The sequence below is a fragment of the Antedon mediterranea genome, chromosome 9 (assembly GCF_964355755.1).
Source record: "Antedon mediterranea chromosome 9, ecAntMedi1.1, whole genome shotgun sequence".
Lineage (NCBI taxonomy): Eukaryota > Metazoa > Echinodermata > Crinoidea > Comatulida > Antedonidae > Antedon > Antedon mediterranea.
This window is the reverse complement of record NC_092678.1, coordinates 21,957,945-21,984,473: the sequence shown is the minus strand read 5'-3', so window position 1 is coordinate 21,984,473 and position 26,529 is coordinate 21,957,945. Positions and strand designations below refer to the sequence as shown.

The window sequence follows — 26,529 nt, the reverse complement described above, 5'->3', positions numbered from 1 at the left end:
TAGCAATGTGTGTCACTTTTAAAAATATCAACAGTTCAGTTCTATATCATTGCAGATTTTATATAACCTTATATACTGAGTATTAACAATAATCCTACTTTAACTGATAAGTTACTCATTTTCTAAAGGTACAGTATGTCTACACTATCAAACTTTATGTGACAAAAAAAGTGTGATGTGCTCAAATATGATAGTAATATGACATAATCATGTCCATATGTGGGCACATCACATTTTTTGTTATATAAAGTTTGATGGTGTAGACAGAGCTTTAGATATATCATGCAGATAAACTTATTTCTCCATGGATAAGTATTCTATTCAAACTTTTGTACAGCGGCATATTCGGTTGCAAAGTCATGCTTGTTCAATGCAGCCACACAACGTGCATCTCAGTGATAAGTGGCTAGGCGTTAATGAGAAAATAATTGCACAATCATTCAACAAATAATACCATTCAACCATCTGTTGTTAATTTAACTTTTCAATAAAGAGACTGATAGTATAGTTCAGAGAGGCCCCATCAACAGAGTTTATTATTATAGGCCTACATAAATTAATAAATATTCTGAAACTGGTGAAACTTGTCCCAAGTATTAATTACAAGGAGTTTCATACAACAGTATATAACCTCAGGAGTTTCGTTAAAAAAGTGTGACCTGACCTGACCTGACCCACATAGGGATTATATCAGAGACAATATAATATTTAATATAATTTTTTTGACAAGTAAAGTATACCATTTTTTCAAGAACTTTAAATACTTGTTCATGCTGTTTTTTGTTGCACACCATTTGCGTACCTTCTGTCTTTTGACACTTCTGCACATGTGCAGACACCCAGCTGATATACAGACAGCGTGCAACTGATTAAGCACTACTGTTTGTTTGTTTTTGTTTCTTCCACTGAAAGGCAGTACAGGTCTATTTGTGGTATATTATGGTATCAATGGGTGTTCTCCAATTACACTTATAGAAAAATAATTATGATTGAAGGTCAACAATAATTGCTAACACTTTTGCCAATTAAATAAGTATGCAATAGCACTTATGATCTATAAACCAAATTGAATGTATTTATCTGTGTCTTTATTGACACTAAGATATACATATCCACAAGTTGAATTGAACATTTTTTTAATTGGTATTGCTATAGCAACTAAGCACGCAATATATCATTAAAAAAATTGTGATTTAAAACAGCACTAAAAAAACACTAAAAAAACTACCCGTTAAAATACAGCCCATACAAATCAAAGAAAAATATGAGGCACAGAAGCATTAATGCTTTAAATCTAGAAATCCAGATAGATCCCGGTGTATAAACGACAGTTAATATAACCAATAGAGTTGTTGATATGCTGTACAGTGTACGCCATGCAATTTAATAATGAAACAAAATATAAATTTAAAAACTATAAATCTACATAAAACCTTCCAATCAGATAACAAAATGAAACTGTTATGAAACTTTGTAAATATAAATATTATTTAAACTGAGCAAACTTTTTTTATCTCAGAAAAGTATACTTTAACTTTGCTGTATAGATGTTTCAGTTAAAAACAATCCAATTTGTAAAATCAATCAACGACAAAAAATGTAAGAAGGAGCAAAGACTACAGTATATAAAAAAAAACTTACCAAAAGTTTAATTGATCTTAAATGATTCAAGAATTGTGTTAAAACTTTATTTGCCGCACACACTGAGTATAATCCAATAATTGTTGATGGTGATAACATTAGCTACTTTCCTGTTGTATTTACAACAAGCTATTAAAACACCAACATGAATCGAACCAAACTAAAGTGCATCTAAAGAGGGCTCACTTCATATTTGCAGGGTGTATTTTGAAAAAGGTAAACATTTAACAATTTTGTTTTTATTATTTCACTCTTAAGGCCCATTTACACTAGGACGATAACGATCGACGATAAACATATAAGCATGCATTTTTTTTAACATAAAACAAAAGAAATTAGAAAGGGTTTCGTTCTAGAATAATCATTTATGCTGTCTTTGATAAAAATAATATTTTTAAAATTCCAATCAATTGACGTCATGATACATAAAAACAATAAAATCGTTGTATTGTCACGATATTATTGCTCTTACTAATCATGACATCATTTGATTGGACGTGTGAAAATATAATTTTCATCAAAGGAAGCATAGATGGTTATTCTATAGTTCTAGAATGAAAAGGTTTTATATTCTTTTATTTTATGTATGAAAAATGCATATTATTGTCTATTATCGTCGATCGTTATCGTCCTAGTGTGAATGGGCCTTTAGTCTTAATTTTAAAAATAACAAATATATAGGAGCAGGTAGATTTGATTAACGTAGCTAATGTTTATAGTACTGTACAGTTTTTGCGGCAAATAATGTTCGTGACAGTGTTTGTTAGAACTCCATGAGTGCCATAATTAAATACTACCATAACATTGTTAATTAATGTAGGCATATGCTCAGCTATAACTATGAACTTTTTCAAAAAGATTATAGAAGGTATAAAAACAAATCACAATGCACCCATAAGGTTTATCGCAAATAATATGCGCAACACATTGTGGGAGGGTTTAGTTTTTAGGAGCAAAAAAATCATGATGCATATGTATGTGAATTGTTGTTTGTATAAGCATCATGACGTTTGAACCTAAATCCTTCCATCATTGTGCAATGACTTTTCTAGCGAAATCAAGCTATTTTATTTGCGGTAAATCTTATGACATCTGTTTTGCAAAAAAAAAAGCATAGCTCATCCAACTCCCTGGCTGGCTCATCCATCATGCTCTAAAGTCTACCTCCCTCCTGCCTCTACCCCTACCTACCCAGTTAGGCCTAACACAATACATAATCTCTAACTACTACTAGAGTACTATTTATTATACTCTTTTACTTAGCTCACCTAAGTCTCTACTAGTGTAGTAGTAGGATAGAAAGGAGAGTAGGGGCCTCTCTCTCTCTCTAGCTAGAGATATCAAATTAGGCATATTGGCTAGGCCTAGCTGGCCTACAGAAACAATACTACGTTTTCTGTATTTATGTAGGCCTATATTTAATTGCGATTAAAAGGTATGATTAATTTATCTTATCAAACAACAATTGAAGTATTTTTTTATTAACTATACCGTTAAAACTGTAGATTCAACGTTGTTGTGTGTTGTTGTTTTCATAGTTTGTTTATATCTAGCGCCCTCTATATAAATTAAAAAAAGTTTCTTGGATAAAAAAATCAATATAGAGGGCGCTAAATAGAATTAAATGATGATCAAAACAACACATTCTGTACGTACATCTTTCAGACCATAACAACAACACAGATGAAAAACAGTGAAATTCATTATAAAGGAGTTCAGTTTTAGAGATACCAGCTTATTGGAGCTGACATTATTAACCATACATGTTATTTGTAGACTTGATGCTGTAACCATGTTAGCCAGATTTCGACAAGCAGTGAACACTGTTTTGGGTAACATGCAGAATTTACCCCAGCAGTTGCAGAATCGTCTGAACGGTGGGGCAACCAAACAGCAACAGACTCCGTCGGCCTCAGATGATTCGTCTGTGGATTATGTAGAAATCGAAAAGGTGGATAAATTTCAATATACAAGGCCTGAGTTTCTTCAACTTAGTTTTGAGGAGGTTGAGGTAACAGCGGATCATCATGTAAGGCCTATATTGGTACCAAGAGATGTGTCAAAATTACCATGGAACACAGGCTATGCTGAGTAAGTTTTGGCCACCTGTATTATGCTAATTACCTACTTGTGTGTTTTATTTGTTATGCTTGTTGCTTTTGACACCCACCTGTCGTGCTGTTTTTTTCCTTACAATTAAATTATTGAATTAATAATAAATAATAGCTTACTTAGAATTCAAAATTGGGTTGGGGTTGAGTAGTACCAAAATACTGTATACTGGGCCACACCCCACTATGTCTAGATTAAGATTTAGAGGTCACTGGGCTTATTTCACATGTCAAAATACTTTTAAAAGTATTGGTATAATGGTTGATCAAAGTGTTTATGTTAAAAATAACCTAATATGCAAATTTACAGGTGAGTCATTATTATTTCATAATTCTTATTTAATAATAATGTCACTGAAATCAAGATCACTCAATTTTCCAGTTTGCACGATTGCTATGTTATTTTGGATATTGGATCAATAATATTAACATCAACAAATAAGATGAATTGGAATTAATGCAAACCGTATGATTATTGTGCTCCAGTATTGACCCAACTAGTAAGATATTTGAAATTGCATAATTCCTATACTGCAATATACATTGCCAAGGTCGCTGAAGATCTACATTCAACCATGTATGAATTCCAATAACTCCTTAATAATTTCTTAAATTAGTCCTTAATAATTACAATATTTATCATTATTCAAAGTTAAGCAGACCAGTGAATTATTTTCAAAAATGCTCAAACCTCTATATAAGGACAAGTTCATTCTCCCTATTTTTTTTGGTATATCAATTAAAAAAAAAAACATTGTTTAATGACGAAAGAACAATACCGTAATTAAAACTGTTACGTCAAAAAGACGAGCAGCATTTTTTTAAAGAAATTTTACTTATTTAATAATATACGATGTGGGTGTACATGTACAGTGCCTACTCAGTGTGTGTTTATAAATAGATTTTCTCTGGGATTCAAACCCATGTACAAGCAAGATAAAGATTAATAACAAATTTTTAAACCAGTATCATACCAAAATTTAACTTATTAATATTTATTATTAATACCATTTTTTGGTAAAAGCTGAATAGCAATAACCTCTTAATTACAGTAATAGTTCGTAAGTACTGTAAAGACATTGATTCGATTGTAGTGATCCAGTCTAAAAGGCAGCTGATGTTAACTATAGCTAGTTCACACTTCTTTCAAAACGGTTGTGCAAATGTCATTTTTTAGGTGAATCGTTATAGTTAAAATATTTCATCACAAACGACCTTTTCAATTATTGTATTGACCTTTAATTTCAGGTGTATTATTGCTAGCAGTTGTCAAAATTAATGGGTGAATTACCACGCTGTGCCATCTAATATTCACGAAATCAATTATGTCGTGGATCGTACGGTATTAAACACTATCTGTGGCAAAGTTTTATAACCTTTCAATTTGTGGACAATATCGAACGATATAGATGTGTGTAATCTAAGCATCTTGTAAATAGGAGCCAAATTTCTTGGCAATATACAAATTCTTTGATTTTTATACAGATTTATGGTACTGTAGTAAAGTTGTACAATTAATATTTACCCTACAGATATAGTTACCATATATCAATCAATCAAAGTGGACCAAAGCATTAAAAATTGAATATAACGTTTGATTGTTCTATTTAAAATCTCATGCGTTGCGAAAATTGCATCGCGTTGAGTAAACACTAATTATTTTATATCATCATGGCAAATGTGCCTAGGTTACCTGGATAAACCAATAAAAGCCTTTATCCATCCCTATAGTTAAATGGTATAGTCTAAAAACTACATCAATATTTTTTGTTTATTTTAGAGTTATAAATGGTGGTAAAACAAGGTGTAATGAAGACCAAGCTATAGCATGTCATTTTAAATTGAAAGCAAAACTAATGGAACACATTAATACAACAAGTCCCGACGGAGTCGAGGCAACTTGCACTGAAATTGTAAGTATTGCAAACTGATGAAGATTGAGTTTTTCTAAAGTTGCTCCAACTGAGTCTGATTTGATGGACATCGTTTCATAGTACATCTACTGTACATAGACTATCCTGAGTCCAGTCTAGGGCTGTGTTCGGACGTAAAATCAGTTACATGTGTAACTTTAACATGTGTAATCAGTGATCGTTTGGACGATGAACAATTTACACATGTAAACTAACGAAAAAATACCCAGTAGGGTCATATTTCATGCATCTCTTTACACTATTAAGGTCAAATTGCTCCTTATCTTGCGGTTAATCAGCTTGCGGTTTAAGGTGTAATTGAAAAATCTCAGTATATCTCCAAATTTACACCACACGCGACCATTACACGTGTAAATTTGTTCCGTCCGAACGGGCTCTAGTATAATTGAGGACATGGTGAAGGGGACTGAACAGGGGATGGGATCCTTCCCACCCCCCACAAAACATACATAGAGAAGTGGAAGGGTGTAGACAGCCCGGAGGAACGCATGTTATCAATTGTTTTTCTAAACGATATCTCATAATTTGTTATTATTTGTTAAAAACAAACTAATAGTTTGCAGTATCATAATATAAAATGAATAAAATACCCAATAATGCTATACAGGATGTTAGATATTATATTAATTAATTTCTTAATTGTTGATATCAGTATCATCGGATTCGCTGACTTTCTTGTAGCATGCTTTCAGAAATGTTCAATATTTTAAACTATATCCTTATAAAATTTGTTTACTACTAAAACTACTACTGATACGAGGAGATAACAATGTCTAAAGCCTTGTCTACACTATCAAACTAGACAAAAAATGTTTGATGTGCCCAAATAATATGGTAGTGATATGACATCATCATGTCCATAATATGAGCACAGTTGTCACATGAAGTTTTATAGTGTAGACAGAGCTTAAGAATAGATCTATGAAACAAATACCCATTTTCTGGTTATAAATTAATTTTCAATGTTTGTTTAGGACAATATTAAAATGAATATAACAATAAACATATTTCTAGTCCTATTGGGGTTTAAAACGTAACATAAGATATCGATTACTTTTATCTAATTTATAAGTTACTCTGCCACAACACACAACTTCAGCGAGTGATTCAGTCGTCATAGTTTACACTTCCTTGCTAATTGAGCGTTGATGAGTCCTGAGGTCATTCAGGTCAACAGACCTTGGTAAACAATTTGATAACAATTACGAGATATGAATTTATAACTGAAGAATTTGAAAAATTGATTTTATTCCGTCTGCTATTTCTACAGTACGATTTCAATTTATGCTATTTTGGAAGAATTTGAATGTTAAAGTAAGTGAGCTGAATGTTTTGATAATATCTCTCCAAACAACAGAAAATCCATTTCCCTTCTTTTAAATGAATAAAAATTGCCTCCCAACTTGTATACACTACAACCTTTATTATAAAATATATTTTAATTTTTAAAAAGGGATAGACATTTACAACTAAACATCCTTAATGTTAAGCCCTCCCTAATCCCTCTAGTTCACCAATTTTTTGCCCCATCAATGAACCATTTCAATAAAGTAATAAACTACCACCATACAATAATATTAATTTTAATGTAAGTTTACAATTTTAAAATCTTTTAAAGGACAAATTGTACAAAAATAGAAACGTCCATCCTGTAGTAAAAACAATTAAAATCTTCATTACATCCTGAATCTATACAAATGCATTTAAACATTGGTAAAATAACCTTCCAAATAAATACCACATTTCCGATGTTTGATTTAGCTCTATCTACACTATCAAACTTTATGTGAAAAAAGAGTTATGGACATGATGATGTCATATCACTATGTGTATAGTTTGATAGTGTAGACAGAGCTTTAATTAAACCATAATTATATACTAAAACAGCATTCTTTCAATTGTCCCCATAATTGTCACCCTTTTCATGTACAAGGGTGATTCAAATGTTCCCCTGGGAGGGGGCAGGATGCTCATCTTCACTCTGAAGTCACTGTACTTTGTGATTCATCTAGAATGACATTGGTGTTGGTTCGGTTTTGATAAAAATCTCTCAATGATTCTAAAATACCAGAAGTGGGTAATAATAAGAGAAAGGAGGGAGGGAGTCGGGGTTGATGGGGAAGTGGTGAAAACTGTAATAGCTCAATGAAACTTGTATGCGCTTTAGTTAGCAATGTGGGTCCAACATTTGTACAAGTGCCAACAGGGCTTTAAGCTCTGTCTACACTATCAAACTAGTTTGACAAAAAAAAGTGTGACATGGTCAAATATGGTAGTGATATTTAACCAAATAAGGTAGAGGTACAGTAGAGTATGTCATCATCATGTCCATATATGGTCACATCACATTTTTTTTGTCACATAAAATTTGATAGTGTAGACAGAGCTTCAGAAATAAATTCTTATTTAAACAATAATTAATGTGAATTATTATATTATTATTATTTGTTTTAATTTCTGTGCAGGAGCCAATCGATATTTCATGTTCATATTTCGGCGTGTTTGACGGTCATGCTGGTTCCGGGGCCGCGCTCACCGCCCGTCACCTGCTTCATTTACATATTCAACAACATTTATGGGATATCCAGGAGCTACTCCAACCGCAGATTCCCGAAGATTTAAACTACCTAAGTCGGAGCGATTCAAAGAGACGCCAGAAATGGCCGTTAAACGAAAGAGACATTCCTATTGATAGCCTCATTATCGGTGCTCTGGAGAGCTCGTTCCACGAAATGGTAAGTATCAAATTTAGTTTTGATTATATGTTTGCGTAACTTTATCTTTATCTGTATGTTTTCTGAGTTAATAGAGAAAGTACAGTGCAGCACATGTTTAAATTAATTTCCACGAAACTTTAGAATGGTTACTCCAGTAAAAATGAGTATATACTGTAGGATAGGATAAACTACTGTATTCAACACAAAGAAAGTGTGATGTGCCCAAATATGGTAGTGGTACAGTATGTTCAAATATGGTAGTGATATGACATCATCATGTCAATATGGACACATCACATTTTTCTGTCACATAAAGTTTGATAGTGTAGATAGAGCTTTACATTGAAAACACTCCATGTTGAAAATACATTTTTAATCTTCTATTAATTATTAAAACATCATAATACATTTAGATTTTATTTTAAATTATTTATAAATTTATTTTGGAGGATGTTGTCTCTCAAATGTGATATGATAACTTTTTTGTTTTCCGTTAAATCTTCATAATTTTATCTCAGTGAAACACAAAGTTGTCTCAAAATGTTATCATTGTTTTAGATTCTACCATGGTTTGCTGGCCTGTAGGTGATAAAGATAACATTTTTAATATTAATTACTTTTTATCACCCCTTACTATACGCTTGTAATCATCCTCTTTTTACCCCTTTCCTGTCTAATCGCAACACACACTTGATTCTTTCCTCTCTCTGGGTGGCTTTCACTTTTCATACAAAAACATTTTTTTTTCTCAATTATGTTTTTTTAATAAAATCTCACCTCTCCATCCCATTTATTTTGGTCCTAATGTCTGTCTGTGTGTCTATCATCACAAAAAAACTTTTACTTTTCTCATAAAGCTTTTTTGTGGTTTAAATTCCGGTATAATATCTTCTACTCCTCCCTATCCCCCCCCCCACCCCCTTCTCCTCTCCATTTAATGTCCCTAATATTTTGAAAATCTTTTTTTTTTTGTTTCAAAAACATTTGAAGAAGTTGTGTGTATGGTACATTTATACAGTCTTATTTATTTTTTATTTTTAATAATTTTTCTTTTTATGGACCAGTGATTCTGAAATAGAAAGATTGAATAATGAATAATTAATTTATATTTATAACTACAATTGACTTATATTCATAATGGTTTAATTTACTTTTATTATGTTAAACTGAGTAAAATGTCCTTTCTTTTTTTTTTCTTTTCTTGCTTTCTATAAAATCAATTTCCCAACACACTTTCAGTTGATTGAAATTACATCCAATTTCAGCTATATAGAATATGTTTTTCAAATTGTGATAGTGAAAGAGATCGAAGCATCTGATTGGATAATAAATACGAGTGGGTAGTTATAGGAGTGGAAGTTGATAAAGTCTATGATACGCTTGACTAGATACGTACGCTGATATGACAACATTTTAATCCTACTGGGAAATGCGTTGAAAATAACCTCAAGTACCTACAGTATGAAAGAAAATTTTAATTGTAAGCAATTTATACACTGTTACGTCAAAGAAAAGCTTCTTAAAGCCATTGGGAATAGAACTTCAATAAAAATGTTAATTAGTCCATCGGCTGATACTGTGCTGGCTCTGCCAACCAACCGTTCAAGGGCACGGTAGTAATTTATTTTATTGTTGTGTAAACAAAAAACAAAGATAATAATTAATATAGAATTATTTTTCCCTAAACCAAACTGCAGTACAGTTGTAATGTATTGTAATTTGTATTATATGTAAAGTGCATGACACACCAGTTTAGTACAGGTAATGTTCAATCTTAGGCTAGATATGATTGGATCAGGAATTGATCCCAGACCTCTGACATGTAAGCAAGTACACCTTATCGTGTAGGCTAGTTCTCTATTCATATACCACCAGATTGTTTTGAGAATTCATGCCATAAAAATATGCAATTCAATAAAGCTCTGTCTACACTATCAAACTAGTTTGACAAGAAAAGTGCAATGTTACCAAACATGGTAGTGATACTGTATGCTTAAATGGTAGTGAAATGACATCATGGCCAATGGCACATCACATTTTTTGGCACATCATGTTTGATAGTGTAGACAGAGCTTAACGCATTTAAAGAAAATTTATTTGTGCATCATGCTTTCAACATAGAATTTACAATAGAATCACTATTATAGGGATGCCTTCCATACCAAAAAAGTGTCTTTTATTTAGATTTCCCTGAATTTTCCCTATAAAGAAGATAAATAATGTAATTTTGGTACTTTTTCACACTTTTTTGTAGAAATGCTCTACGTAGGACTATACAGCCATAGCATCCATTTACCCAAATTGATTTAACTGATACCCTAAGGCTGATTAATTCTTGTCGTGCGAGATTGTTGCGGAAACGGGCTAATCTAATCAATCAAAACGTACTGTCAAGTATAGCCTAGACTTACTAGAGTGATATATGCACCAACCCACTTCACTTATTGAATGTATTTATGATATAATAATATTTATTTAAAGTTCAGAAAAATTATTCAGTTACCATGAAGGATTTATAGATACGGCAAGTTTAGGCTCGACTGAGTGAGAGATACACGAACCTACTTATGTATTTATGATATAATAACATGTGTTTAGCATTCACAAAAATTATAGAGTGCCTGCCAGAAAGGATAGGATGAGGAAAGGAGACAGCAAGTTCAGGCTAGGCTGAGTGAGATACATGCGCGAACCCACTATGTATTTATGATATACAGTAGATACTGTAATATTTATGTAGCATTCAAACAAATATGGATTGTACTACTACTATCTGGTATAAAGCCTACAGTATGAAGTACAATGGAGCGTTTAGAACATCTGCACATGCTCATAAAGTGCAGCTTATTGCAACTACCCCAATTTTTGCAGTGAAAAATCTGATGGTAATACTAGAAGTTTAAAATTAATTTCTAGGTTCCTGTTTTTCTCTGTTCCAATTCAACAGAAATCGCACTCAAGTGAAATATTGTTGCTCAAATGTAGTACTAAATATTTCACATAAGCCAATTTCAAAATATTTTCTTTTAAGTGGTATTTTAAGGAGTATCCGTAATGTTTTTCAGCATAGCCTAAATAAGTGTAAATGGTTTCTGGAGTATCCATACAGTAGGTTATCGAATGACAATTAACCTTTAAGATATTTAAAAAATGTTTTAATATAAAGGAAAACGTATCAATTTCAATGAAAGATGCTTTATTTCAGATTTCACAATTTTTTATACAAAATTCTGTTTTTAACTCAACAAATTTATTAACAATTTGATTTAATTTGTTAAATTGACAGAAGAGAAACAAATAACTCATAAAACGGCAGATAGAAAATTTATAAAAGTCATTTTGGTAATTAAGTTTCTTGTTAATTACCATCCCACAAATTGAAACAACGAGATCATTTTTTTCCTGTCTATTTTTAATTGATATATTTTTAAAAGGTTATTCACTTTTTAGATTTTAAAGTTTTATAAAGTTTGAATAATGCCAGAAGCTTCGTGAACGTGAAAGTTGTTTTTGTTAATCCATAACGTAATTGAGAAAGGAAAGGTTTGATTGGTTGGTGGTGTGTCCCAGAAGGCCAAGTTTTAGCGACCAGTGAGATTAGCTCTAGGGAAGATGGCATGTTATTTCACTATTCATTTTAAAAGTTTGCTTCAGTTTATGCTAACATAGTACACTTTTATATATCTCCCTAACTGCAGACAAAGGCAGTGTGCGTTATATTCTTAGTAGGACCGTAATAAATAAAGGAAAATAATGATAATTTGAAAGAAAGTAATCGTGATCAAAGAAAGAACTACCATCAGGTAACACTATCCTATTTAGCCAGGATTCAACTACTGTACAATTATTACTGTAATTAGTACCTATTTCAATGGAAATAATGTTAATATTTTAATGCATAGTTTAATAGGCATTTTACAATATCATCACTTAATTATAAAATAAATATCTTAACAGTTATTTGCAAGGACATCAACTTTTTTTCACACAAAAGAGTGTAAATATTTTTTATTACAGTGTGCATTGCTACTTTAAACAAAATTAATTAATTTGCCTCTGAAAAGTAGGACTATTTTCAAACACAGAACCCTATAGTTTGACATTTTCCAATACTACCTTGTTTTCCATTGTTTATTTTAACCTACATTAAGTTATTTTCAATATTACAGTATTTTGTCATTGTCCTAGAAGACCATGAGGAAGCCTAATACAAATTGGAATTGATAAACATTATATATAAATTATAATGTAAATTTAATAATAATGTTCTCACTTCATCCTCATTATGAATGTACTTTTTTAACCCAATTTTTCAATAAATATTTATGTAAATTAAGTACATAGAGAGAAGGCATACCCCTATTAAACTATAGATGTGGAGTTAAACTGGTTTTAATACGCTCAGCCTGTTTAAAATTAAACCATTGAATCGAATACCATTATATTATTATTATTATTATTATTACCTACTGTAATATACTGTCCAATAATAATAACAATCCTTGTTCAGCCTTATGAATGTTTATTTAACCCCACATTTTAATCTATTTTTTGTAAAATCAAATGAATTTTAGTATGCAGTGGAAAAGGTGCACACCCTAAACTAAATCTGGAGTTGCTATGAGTGTATGGAACTAATTTTAGCCAGTTCTGTCACCAATTTGTATTTTCTTTTTTTGCAAACCCTACACAAATAGTACAGCAAACTAATAACAATAATCACAATAATATAAATGTAAATGTGACCATTTATCTTGTGCGCAGAATTCTCCGGAACGTAAGTAGTACTTGATTCAAGTCCTTCATGATCAGCGCCTTGGTTGTTGTGCTGGTTCTTGTCGTGGGTCTGATCAAGTACTGTGAGATAGCCACCAATTGTTGACATGTCATTGCCTGTGCACCTGGCTGTGTACCATCCCATATCGTTCAGAGTTATGTTTCGGATAATCAGAGAGAAGTGCCCAAAATCCTTGTTAAGATCATCTACTTTGATGCGACTATTGACCACCACCTCTATATCATCCTTGAAGAATGTTATCCCCTCTGGACAATGCATTTTTAAAAAATCAAATGTCGCATTACTGTTCAGTTTACAGGTCTTGTTAGTTGCTACTGATGTAGCAACAAACAGTATCAAGCATACAAGTAGTTTCTCCATTTTATCTGTAATTAATAAATAAAAATACTAAAACATCCCTCACATGAAACAAACTTGTGTAAATTGAAAGGAACTTGATACTTTCTTTGTACCGTACCTGATGCACAAATAAATCTCAAACGAAATGGGAGAGCAAGTGAACTCACTGTCCTGCAATTAGAAAAGTTATGAGATGCTAGCAGATTAATGTTAAGTACAGTATACTTCTATAGTCACATGACCTAACAGAGCAGAGCCCAGAGTTGTCAGCCTGTAGAAAGTCAACCGATTTCTATGCCTTCTACTGTGTGTGGCAATTGTCTATATCTAGTGTTAGTGTGGCTAGGGGGAAACATTTTAAAGAATAAAATGATCTAGATCAGCTGAAAACTGTTGAGAAAATGTTCAATAAACTTATACCTATCATGAATGACCATTGCCAAACATTTTCAGTGGTGGATTGTGCCCGCCACTGACCCTGTCAAACACCCCCACTCTCCAAAAATGAACTAGATCATTTACAATTTCCATCCTAGCCACACCCACAAAAAAAATGCGCCAAAATGTTGATACATTGATATGTACGTAGATAATTGCCACAGGCCAATAGAAATTTATTAACTTTCTAGCTAGGCTGACACCTCTAGGCTTCTGGTCTATTATATTACTGTACAATGAATACTTCTAGTGTTATGATACAGTAGGCCTAGCATAAAGGAATGCAAAAGTAGTACTTTACACAAAAGGTGAAATAAATATACTAAACTAGTAATAGTATACTGTATTATTACATTATTCCAAGCATTGCAAACAAATTCAACGTTTTTATTGTAAATTTACACAAAACAGATTATCTTTAAAGTACAAATTGACTTACCTATGATAGCGTAAACATAGCACAAGAATGAGCTATTCTTTCCCCCTTGGATGGAGCTCCGGAAATAAAATACTTAAAACGCAACAAACGCTTAGGTTGGATGACCTAATTTTCATTATTGTACAGTCAATGATTGTCAAAGTCTATATTATTTATACAAGTAATGAATGTTTATGAGTTGAAATTGAATGGAAAGAATACAGACCTCCCAACTCTTCTGATAATGGGGAGAGTCTCTCAATATTGAGTCATCTGCTCCTCTCCCGTTAAAATCCAATTTCCCCCGATATTTTAGATAAACCAAAAAGAAATCTCCTGATATGTATACATAATTTATATTACTCTAGATATTAATAAGAGAATAAAAAACATACTAAGTATATCGTATTAGAGTAGAGTTGTGGCTTGGTGGTTATGATGCTTGGCTACCACTCCAAGGGTCCTGGGTTCAAGTCCCATCACATGTCAGGATTTCTTTTAAGGACCAAATTACTCCACTCCCAAAGACTTGTAATAAGACTTTGTTTATGTAGAGCATCTTGTGTATGTTTGTCTTGTGAACATCTGAGGGTCCCTAATGATCAGCAATAGCTGGATGGATCACCCTCATTAAATATGGTTTTAAAAAAAAGATAAAAAAAGAAAATCGGTCTGTATAATGTTTATAATCATTCGTTATAGTTTCCAACGCATTATTCGCCTCCGGCGTGCATTATATTTGCCAATATTTTCAGGTTTTTTTATAGCGCCATCTATGGTTTGATGTAGTATTATAGCACCCTCTATATTTCCATAAAACTTCCCAATATTTTATTTTTCGAAGTTGCTAGGTCTGTGAATATTTCATGAGTTGAGTACTATTTAACAGGGCGGAGTCTAGAACGCACACACTACACATTGGTTTTCAAATTCCTATAGCCTTGCATGACACAAAGTCTTCAACATGTTTTTCAGAAAGCTGAATGTACAATAGTATACAAATAATAAATGTTGATGAGTGCAATGGTACAAATAATTTCATGAAATGAGAGATGAGGTTTTATTTCACAAGTTGAACCATTTGTACTGTGACATTTCTATATCACTCAGAGAGTCACAGTAAAACTAACACTGAAAGAAATGTGATGTTTATAGTAGATATAGTTACAGTAAATTAAAATTATATTGTCAGAATTATGATTTAAAACAGCATTTGTTGTTAAAATAAAACACAATCAAAATGCAATGTTCAATTATAGTAACAGTAACATTTTTTTCTCAGTATTGTTAATGTTAAAAAAAGTTGTTAAAACTAATTTTCCAATTTAATAACATACAATTTACTTACACACACAAAATACTCTTTTTAAAACAAAATAAAATATTCACATTTCTGTTTTGCTCAAGCTAGGTTTAATCACACCTCTGGGATTTATAACCAGGGCGCTATAGGAAAGGCACAAAAACAATTTGTGTTAACATTCGGTATTTGTTTCTAGGCGGATACATGCACAGGTCTTGTCGTCGTAATAAGGCTAAGTAGACAAGAAGGACACTCATCGAGAGGAGTATCTACGTCAGCATCATTATCCTCTCATTGACTTTCATCTCATCTGTGATTCAGTCGTATAAACACGCTCACACGCTAGTTAACTTTTTTCTCTGTCCTACTTTACCTCGGCGAAATGAAAGGTCATGTGGATTTTGAAGGGGAAAAAACCTCTTGTTTTCTAATTAGATTAACGAATACGATTGATACATTCATGTTTATTTTGTCTGAGAAGATGAAATCAAGCGATGAAATTCAACAAAGAAACCTACATCGTTCTGTTTATAAATTACCAATTAAACTTTGATTTTATAATCTTTCTCAACAGTTTTGTTTTCTTTTAAAATCAAGATGATTTCTATGAATGGCAGGGAAAAAAGATAGGATAATATTTGATTTATTATTATACAAAATATATAAAAATGTTAATATTAGTAATTATTCAAAAATTCTTTATTTACTGTAATACAACAACATCATTCTAATACTAATATGATATTAAAGTCAGTAATTTTTATTTGTACACTAATCATACATTGTTGTTATATAATCCACAAGTATTAAGCTCTGTCTACACTATCAAACCAGACAAAAGTGTGATGTGCCCAAATATGGTAGTGTTGTGCCCATATTTGTACACTAATCATACATTGTTGTTATATCCACAAGTATTAAGCTCTGTCTACACTATCAAACCAGACAAAAAGTGTGATGTGCCCAAATATGGTACTGTAGTGTTGTGCCCATATTTGTACACTAATCATACATTGTTGTTATATCCACAAGTATTAAGCTCTGTCTACACTATCAAACCAGACAAAAAGTGTGATGGGCCCAAATATGGTAGTGTTGTGCCCATATTTTTATTTAGTCTAAATCTCGATCTACACTATCAAACTAGTTTGACAAAAAAAGTGTGATGTACCCAAATGGTAATGATATGGTTAAATATGGTAATAATATAACATCATCGTGTCCATATATGGTCACATCACATTTTTTTGTCACATACAATTTGATAGTGTAGACAGAGTTTTGTTTATACTGCAAAATTTAACTTAATAGAGGTGTCCTGAATTATTATATGGGTTGACCATAGTGTTATACAGCCTATATTTCACAAGAAAATGTTGCCTTTAGTGGTGTCTCGTGAGTAAGGAAGTCCCCAAAGGAGAAGTTAACATTTTTCTACTCTACTTTATAGACATAATAACAAACTATACTTCAAAATACTGTGAATGAAATATAACAGGTTTTATTTTAGTTGACAATTTTTGAAATATCAAAATAAGTTGATAATTAATCTATCCCAAGTTAATTAAGCCTGTTAATTACAGCCCGTTCCCATTGGAATCAAATCCATGCACAGCAATCCTATACTTTCTCCAATATTTCCTGATGGAAATGTTTCTATTTTAGCTTTATTTTCAATTTCAAAATAGTTGAGACGTTTTACATGGCATAGTTTTTAAATTAATTTACAATATTAAATAATATTTTAACCAAAAATGAAGACTTTGAGAGAAAATAATGATGTGATTTCTATTTGGTTTGTTTTTTTATTTGTATGGTGAAGATATTATTACCCAAATTTGTTTTTTACTTTTTAGCTCTGTCCACACTATCAAACTTTATGTGACAAAAAATTGTGATATGCCAATATATGGACATCATGATTTCACATTACTAGAGATACCATATTTGGGTATATCACCACCATATTTGGGAACTAGTTTGATAGTTAGATTGTTGCAGACAATTTAGTCAAGTTGTTTTTCTTACCTTTTCTGATGGCATAGGACTATAATTTAAACTCATTATCAGATAGAACATGGACCTAAAAATTAGAGATCCTGGATAGACAAAAGACTTAAAACATTGTTTAAAAAAAAACTAGTTGATCCATCATATTTACAGTAGATTGTCATTTGAGTCCATTGATTAGCATTCTGCGCTTCACTCCATTCTGATTGAAAGCGGCCTGAGGTTAAGCGTAGTCGCCTAAGGGGATGTGATAGGTGTCAACCAATAACCCTAAGGCCAAAAACGCACATTGAGTGGAAGACTGTCATAGGTGAAACACAATGCTTTAATAAAGAAACAAAAATCAATCAAGATTTTATACAGTCTTCAGTCAGTCACAACAGATGCAATCAAAAGTAGATATTAAAAAAATGGAATTGTGTGGTTGATATTTCGTGGTTGGGTTCTCACCTATCGGGCTGTTCTTTTCCTTGGGCAAACTTTAAGTCACTCAAAACTGTTGGAAATAAATGAAAATGCATTGATACTGTACTTAGTAAATCTAAACTGTTCACTTTAATATTCATTGTTTTTGTCTTTATCATTACATTTCTGTTTGATTTAGTTTTTCATACTTATGAGTTTGTCTGTACAAACTCCTATATAAATCAAATAACTAAAGAAACCGTTTGTTTTTCCTTATTATTTGAAATCTGGCCATTCCATGGGTCAGCAGGAATGAGTAAAGGAAATAAGTTGATCTGGACACCCTCTGAAACGGTCAAGATTTTAAAGTGACGTAAATGTGTAGAATAAGATTAATAATTTTACAATGTTCTTGAATTATATTTTTTGGTTTCCTTATATTTATAATGGTTATAATATACAAGCAGGTTTCTTTTAAAGACATATTTTTCCTATTTACATTTTTTTGTTGAATAGTGCAATTTTTTTAATGTCACAATAGTTATTCACTTTGACCAAAAAACTGGATTGAAAAAAACAATTTCTCCTGAAAAAAAATATGTAGGGGCCTAATTTAAAGCAAAAATTTCCTAAATTGTTTATCAGACAATGATTTTTGGTTAAAATTAACCGTTTCTTTTGTCTTTTTATGCAATGAAATAATTATTTTTGTTGATTTTTTTTTCTACAGAAGTGAATTCAATAACTTTATTAAAACTGCAAAATGGCCTATTCAAAATCTGATTTTATTCATCTATATGTTTTATGTTTTTGAGGGACAATACATCTTTAACTTTTTTTTCAAAAGTTTAATTAAATATTTTTACGTTTTACTTGTAGGATGAGCAGATTTTAGCAGAGAAACGTTTATATCATATATCCGGTGGCTGTACTGCGTTGGTGGCGCTATTCATTCTCGGAAAGTTGTATGTAGCAAATGCAGGGGACTCAAGGTGAGTTGTGGGCCTTTAAAGATGAGAATTGCAATCATTGAGGGCATAGGAGAGTGGGGACACCCAAACTTTTCAACCAAGAATTTAAGGCCTTCAACACACAAGAAACCCCTGGACAATTAATAGTACTGTTTTTATTTTTCTGCATCCCACCTCCCCCTTTAAAATTTGTCTTTAAAGCATAAAATTGCTTTTTGCAATAACCAGCCTATCAATTTGTAAATTTCAGTCACCTAAGTGACAAATAAATGTCACCTAGGTGACAAGTAGATGTCACAATACACTTGTCATTCAACTTGACCTACTAACCTGTATTCCTTGTCCTCTGATTGGTCAGTTTATTGTACCAGCATTTGTCATTGATTTTGCTTGCTTGTTGGAAGTCTAGACAAGCTGCTAATGATTGCCAGTTGTTGATGTATGCAATATATTTTATTGTTCCCATCCCTCCACTCTTAGAGATATTATAGTTCACATGTCATACTCTTGCTAAAATCATCATACTAATATGTGTATGGGTCACAGATAAATAAAAACACAAAATTAGTAAAATATTTCAGATATAAAACTGAAATATACTACATACAATTGTGAAAATGATAAGAAAAACAAATGAAACATAGCTGAACTTTTAGACAATTATAGTATTACTTATGCACTTGTCAATTGTATGACCAACTATACGACCCCCGGGAGAGGTGCGTCATTTGTCCGATGTGCGTCATACTTTTGAATACCATGACGCACCCGTGCGTCAAAAAGGTGACTTACCTTTAGGTGACCATGACGCACCCATTTTGACGCACTGTGACCATGTTGTTTATGATATGGTGGGTGGTAAAGTGACGGACACACCTTGTTCATTGATGGGACGTACCATCTAGGTTTTTTGACGCACCCTGCGTCAGTAATTATTTGTAAATGACGCACCCATGACGCACCTCTCCCGGGGGTCGTATAGTGGGTCATACAATTGACAAGTGCATTATCCTTATGTTTCTACATCACAGTACTTAATAGTAATAATAGTACAGTTAAAAGCTCCTCATCAAATAAAATTTCATATGATATTGTATTACTTATTTAAGAAATTTATTTTTATTTGGTTTGAAAGTTTATTATTAAGCTCTGTCTACACTATCAAACTAATTTGACAAAAACGTGTGATGTGCCCAAATATGGTAGTGATATTCCCAAATATGGTAGTTATATGACTTCATTATGGGCACATCACATCACCAAATATGGTAGTTATATGACTTCATATATGGGCACATTACATTTTTTGTCACATAATGTTGGATAGTGTAGACAGAGCTTTATATTTTAATTTGACTTGGAAGTTTGTTCTTACAGTATTATTCTAGAATAAAATTGTTTAATAAATAAATAAAAACAATTGAAATAGCATTAAAATAACAGAAAAGAAGTGAAAGCATCTCTTCCTCAACTATAATAAATACATTTCAAGCTATCCTATTAATAGTTTGTTTGTGATTGATTGAATAGATAAATTGTACCATACCCTTCCTGTTATGATCTCAATGCTAATAATTTCTTGTGCTAAATATACCAATATTCCCAGACATACATTTGTCATTAATTGACCGAGTATTCGGACTTAATTTTTCAAACATGGCCTTTTAAACTTTCAATTGTTATCCATACATGAAACATGAAATCAAACATATAAAAGAAAAATAAAGTTGCAGATAGAATAGCAGAGGATGACACTTTTATTGTAGCTCAAAACTCAAAAGTTTGTTTCTCATTTTGGCTGTTACAGATGCTTATTATTTTATAACAAGTTTTCGTCTTATAATTTACAACAATCTAACTCTATCCACCAATAAACGTTAGAATCATATTCATAAAAGGGAACTTTACATTTTTTAGAATTTATAAATCCTATTTTTCCTTTTCTTTCCTCAGTTTCCAGTTAAGGACCAGTATAAATACATTTACCTTTATATCAATAGCCAACTATAGCACCGTTTTCACAATAAGAAAACTTTGCAAATCAGTTTAATAATTTCTTAGGAATCATTTTTGTTTTTCCAGTTAAGCTTATATTTAGATCAATAGACGACTATACGCCATACAAAATAAATACCAACTTATTTATTATGTTAAGAGGAAGCTATAGAAATCATTGTAAAATTGTGTAAATAATCTATTTTGTATGATTTTGTTCAAATTTCAGAGCAGTTATATGTAGAAACAAAGAGGTTATACCAATGTCTTCGGATCACACGCCTTTATCAGAGCGACGGCGTCTCCAAACTATTGCCAAGCTTCATCCAAGTCTTCTGGGAGATGAGTTCTCACGGTTAGAATACCAAAAGAGAATCGGAAGAAAAGATATAGGAAGGAAAAGGTTATATCGGGATGCCCACATGACTGGATGGTAAGTAGAGTGACCTCTCCTGGTGTCATCCTTTGGTGTTGGTCACTTATGTGTTGTAATTCAGTGTCGTGACGTGTGTTGTGTTATTTACAGTCTCTTAAGCTCTGTCTACAGACTTTATGTGACAACAAAATTTGTGGGGTTACCAATAGTACTGGTAGTGATATGACATCATCATGTCCATATATGGGCACATCACATTTTTTGTCACATAAAGTTTGATAGTGTAGACAGAGTATCACCATATGAATCTTTTTTCTCTTTAGTTTTCCACTTTTTATTTCTTTTATTAAGCGTATTCAGGTTTTGCATAAGAGCTGTCTGTATAAAGACCCATTTATTATTATTATTATTATTATCTTAAAAAAAATCATTAACTTCCCAAAATGTCTTGCTCCAAACTTCGTCAATTTCTCTGGCACATTTCAAATAAAGAAATGAAACCTGTATTTTGTCAATATAGCCCGTGCTCCTTAGGTGATGGAGTTGATAAAACACACATTCTGATAGGTCAAGTAGACGCATAGATAGGTCACGTTTGGCTCAAGTCTTTTTTTTTTCATTTCATACACATCCAATAGCAAGTTACTCTCTAATTAAAGATGGCTAATTTTTTTGTTTTGATATTTGGCAAATTACCAAGTATAAATAGCAAACTGGTGTTTGATTCACGGAATGAATATATTTTACAAGATGGCCTTCTTCTGTATAAATTCTGTGGGAGTATGTAATCCTGATATCCTGGTGTTCAACAGGATTTAGACCCACAAAAGCCTTGGAATTGAGCTAGCAAAATGTTCATCAAACTAATCTACTTTCCTGCTTCAGTTATTGTAATAGAGGGTCCTGAATAGGTAGTTGACTTCAACACAACACATCTCCTCCTATGAGTGTTCTGTATACTAAGTGTACAGAAGGAGGGGTTTTACTAATTTTATGGTACTAAGGGGACACTTTCCTGTGAATTGAACAAAGGGCAATATATGTTTTAACAAGTCTACGGCCAACCCCTACTATTCAAGGAAACTTTTTTTAAGGGTAAACTTTCCTGTGAATTGAACAAAGGGCAATATATGTTTTAACAAGTCTACGGCCAACCCCTATTCAAGGAAACTTCTTTTAAGGGGACACTTTGTTGAGTAACAATGGTGTTCAATAAGAATTCTATTGTATTTGAAAGTAAACAGAATTTTTCAGTGAACGTTTTCCATGATATTTTGAAATCGCAAAAATGAATCCATTTGGAAATGTTTTTTTGACCTAAATGTGTCATTTGTAGAACAGAACAATTACTGACTTAATACCACATGGAGTTGAATTATTCACCTGCAATTATTTGAATACACATTATAAGATTTACCCAAGGATTTGAGACAATCTTTTCTGTGTATCTTAATTTAATTGTTTGGAATTTACTTGCACCTGTTCTGAAACAATCTAGAGGGTTTCAAACTAGGTACTTTCCCTTTTAGTGTTTTGTTGTTTACTATCAGTATATCATTTTTATAAAATAAGTGGAAAGATAAGTTTTTGTTGCGGTTGTTGGTAATTATACCGAGGTTGTCAATTCCTATAGGTGTAAAACTCTGTCTACAGAGATGTGCCCATATATGGACATGATAATGTCATATCACTACCATATTTGGGCATATCACTACCATATTTTGGTACACACTATAAATAATGAGGATTGCCTCATTCCATAAATTCTGCCTCTTTTACGTTCCCTTTGATACTTGTAGTTGTAACACATTTTATCAAAGTAACTATCAACTAGAATTTTGTTTGTAAAAAATGTTTTTAATAACTCTGTTTCTCATCACATTTAATTGCTAGTTAAATCCACAAACTGCATCCAAAATCTGTTACCAGCCTAATGTTTCCCAAACTGATTCAAATTTACAATTATGAATGGTGGCAAAATTTCTTTCTTTTTTCGGGAAGAATCGACAAAACCAATTGCTTTTGCCCTTTGCTCAGGTAACCATGCCTAATGTTTCAGAGAAATTTATCGCCTTTTCTTGAAGGAAACCGATAGCATGGATTTGTTCTGCTTCAAATGTGACAAATCGATCGATTTTTTTTTTTCGCTCATTAAATGTTTGAGGAAGTAGGTTTGCTCATTTCATTGGCTTCAGTGCGTCTTTATTTTTGTTATTATGACTAAACTATGTTGGTTTTGATGACTAACAACCTGTCACATACATGTGGGTTTGGACTTGCCATGGGGTCAAAAAGGCACACACCAAAACTTACCCATTACATCTAAACTAAGCGATGTTTATACTGTACAGGACCATTCACACTAAGGCTAAGGGAAACATTTAACCTTAAAATTAAGAAAAATCTCCTATCTAGGAAATAAGATAAAATAAGAAAACTTCATTCACAAAACAAGTGGAAATAATAGTGAAACTTGTCTCATATGAAGTTAAAACATTAATGGAAAAACAAAAACAAAACAATTCCATCCTAAAGCTATCAACATCAATATCAAGAATATTTAAATATTTATTGATTTAAGTGAAATACTTAAATTATTGTTTGCATGGCGAAATCAAATGTACTGTATAAAGTTTATGGTACACCACGTATATTAGTTCTGAAAAGAACTGTTGAGTTTCTTGACGTTTTAATCAATATGCTTTGATCGTCCTCACTCAACAGCTCTTTTCAGAACTAATAGCTGTACGTGGTGAATACTTATATTTAAGGGAAATATCTCACTTAAGTGTGATTGGTCTAGTTAGATAAAGAAAACCCCATTTTCATTAAGATTTGATTTGATTTGATTTGAATTTATTTGGAAAATCATCATAAAAAATACATACAAAGTGATAACATAAATTACGGACATTACAAATAATACATTTATAAAAGACTTTCCAGGATAGCCCAAAAAGCTTATCAGCTTATTTCCATTGGATCCTTTTACAATCTAAAATAAAAAATATAAACATTACAAAGTATTGCATTAAACACGTAAATATTACAAAAACAATAATATAAAAAACAAGTTAAATTAAAGATTATGATTGACTTATAAAATTATTTGGTAGAACAGAAATGTGATTTAACATTTTTCTTAAAATTAAATTTGTTTTCTATTTGTTGAATGGAATGAGGTAGTTTATTCCATGCCTTTATGCCTGTATAATAAAAGTGAATAACAAAATTCTTAAATAACTGAAGTCAAATACTTTAGTAATATGTAAGTGTGCAATTGGTGAATATGACCATTGTTGAACCAAGCTGGCATACTATGATTCAATGGTTACAAACAATTTTAACAGTGATTTCTTTAAACTAAATTCTTTGTGTGCATTGAGTATAAAACCTACCTGACCACTATTTTTTTTTACTGCTTCAAACAAACAAACAATTAATATCAGGATGTAGTTCTTACGTAACCTAATTACTTTTATACTAACTTTTACCATCTAAATCTTTGTGGGTTCCATTTTACAATCTGATAAACTAATTTAATCGTTTTCTTATGTCATTCAAAAAAGATCAAAGAATTCTGAAAATCTTACTATTGTTTCTTTTCATTTTAAACTGTTGATTGATGATTGTTTGAATCTTACATTATATTATTTTTTATGTTATTTAAACATATTCAGATCCATAAAGAGTTTGGACAATTGACTTTCAGGCGCCATCTTGTTACAAAGCATGGGCGCCATTTTGTTACCATACAGTGTTACATAGCCCAGAGATATAGTGGCGTTTATTTCAGTAAAATTTAGTATAAATATGCTAGTATAGTAATAGTAATGCTATATCTTAATAATCACTCTTCACTCTTTTCCTCCATATCCATAATGAAAATGTTTTTATTTTTTATTTTTAAAAAATTACCTTCTACTGTACCATTTTCAATTTGTTTGCATTTTAAAATTATAATAAGAATTGTTGAATCGATTGTATTAAGCTCTGTCTAGACGTAACATTATCAAACTTTATGTGACAAAAAATGTGATGTGCCCATATACGGACATGATGCTGTCATATCAATACCATATTTAAGCATATCACCACCATATTTGGGTACATCACACTTTTTTGTCACATAAAGTTTGATAGAACAGAACTCAGCCTTAAAGCTTTTTTTGGCTTATTTGAGTTTCCACACATAAACAAATAATTAACCAGTTTTTTTAAATTGTTTTTTCTTTGTCTTGTCTTATCTTGTCTATATTTTATGTGGAACAATAAAAATGAAGGAAAAATGAAAACTCAGAAATTATTAGAATTATGACCTAACAGTAACAAGATCATGTTTATCTCCATTGAATAAACAACTATCCATTATTGTGGACAATTACTTCTAAACCTGACGTTTTGTTTATCATTTTCCAACATAAGTAACCCCAATACCAAGTGCAATGCTTGTGTACTTTTCAGTTAATTAAGCTTTCTTCGTTAATGTTTAATTAACATAAAAGGCTCTTGACTTCTCCTAATGCGTTTGAATGCTTTCTCGTCCTATATTTTCTTTCCTAGAGCGATGTGTTACCGTTATGAGATTGTTGAGGCACTGAGTGTATCTATATTTAGCTATTCCAAGAATTGTCACTATTGTGGCAGCTGTATATTGTATTTAATGATACTACTATCCTCAATTAATAACACTATCCTCAATTAATAACACCATTGGTTAGCAAATATTTTCAACATATTCCTGTTGTTGTACGCCTTGACCTTTAAACTTTAAAAAATAGAATTTAATACATTTTTTTTTCAATTACAGGTGAGGTTTACGAAGCTAAAATAATAAAAATAAATATATGATAAAAATGTTGTGTTGGGTCTTTTAGCAAAATGTCCTTATTGTATTTTTAATGTTTGTTAAAAATTTCACTCTTCCCTGGTTTTCCCTTCAATTCAATTTTATTAAGCTCTCTCTACACTGTCAAACTCTGTCAAACTTTATGGGATAAAAAAATGTGATTGTACTGTATACCCATGGACATGATGACATTATATCACTGCCATATTTGGGCACATCACTAC

The 26,529-nt window shown here is 31.7% G+C and overlaps 2 protein-coding genes and 1 long non-coding RNA gene across 6 annotated transcripts in view; 1 reads left to right on the top strand and 2 right to left on the bottom strand.

The window, feature by feature from the left end:
• The window catches only part of LOC140059448 (cadherin-like and PC-esterase domain-containing protein 1), a 35,933-nt gene extending 32,751 nt beyond the window's left edge, over positions 1 to 3,182 (bottom strand). The window contains exon 1 of one of the 2 annotated variants that reach the window (XM_072105376.1): positions 3,133 to 3,182. The gene's annotated coding sequence lies outside the window, so the exon portion shown is untranslated. Of the gene's footprint in view, positions 1 to 1,641; positions 1,842 to 3,132 lie in introns of those variants that run through there. The other variant, XM_072105377.1, reaches the window with a different exon arrangement.
• A 116-nt stretch (positions 3,183 to 3,298) lies between these two features.
• The window catches only part of LOC140058937 (protein phosphatase 1H-like), a 49,617-nt gene continuing 26,386 nt past the window's right edge, over positions 3,299 to 26,529 (top strand). For all 3 annotated transcript variants that reach the window (XM_072104733.1, XM_072104734.1, XM_072104732.1), the window contains exons 1-5: positions 3,299 to 3,732; positions 5,533 to 5,665; positions 8,152 to 8,421; positions 18,994 to 19,106; positions 21,310 to 21,513. In XM_072104733.1, the coding sequence (XP_071960834.1) occupies positions 3,434 to 3,732; positions 5,533 to 5,665; positions 8,152 to 8,421; positions 18,994 to 19,106; positions 21,310 to 21,513 (1,019 nt within the window). In that variant the 5' untranslated portion in view covers positions 3,299 to 3,433. The remainder of the gene's footprint in view (positions 3,733 to 5,532; positions 5,666 to 8,151; positions 8,422 to 18,993; positions 19,107 to 21,309; positions 21,514 to 26,529) is intronic.
• LOC140058940 (uncharacterized) lies at positions 11,656 to 14,428 on the bottom strand. The gene is made up of 3 exons (XR_011847079.1): positions 14,418 to 14,428; positions 13,659 to 13,711; positions 11,656 to 13,566 (listed from the first exon to the last, which is right to left on the bottom strand). It is a non-coding gene; the product is annotated as an uncharacterized lncRNA (long non-coding RNA).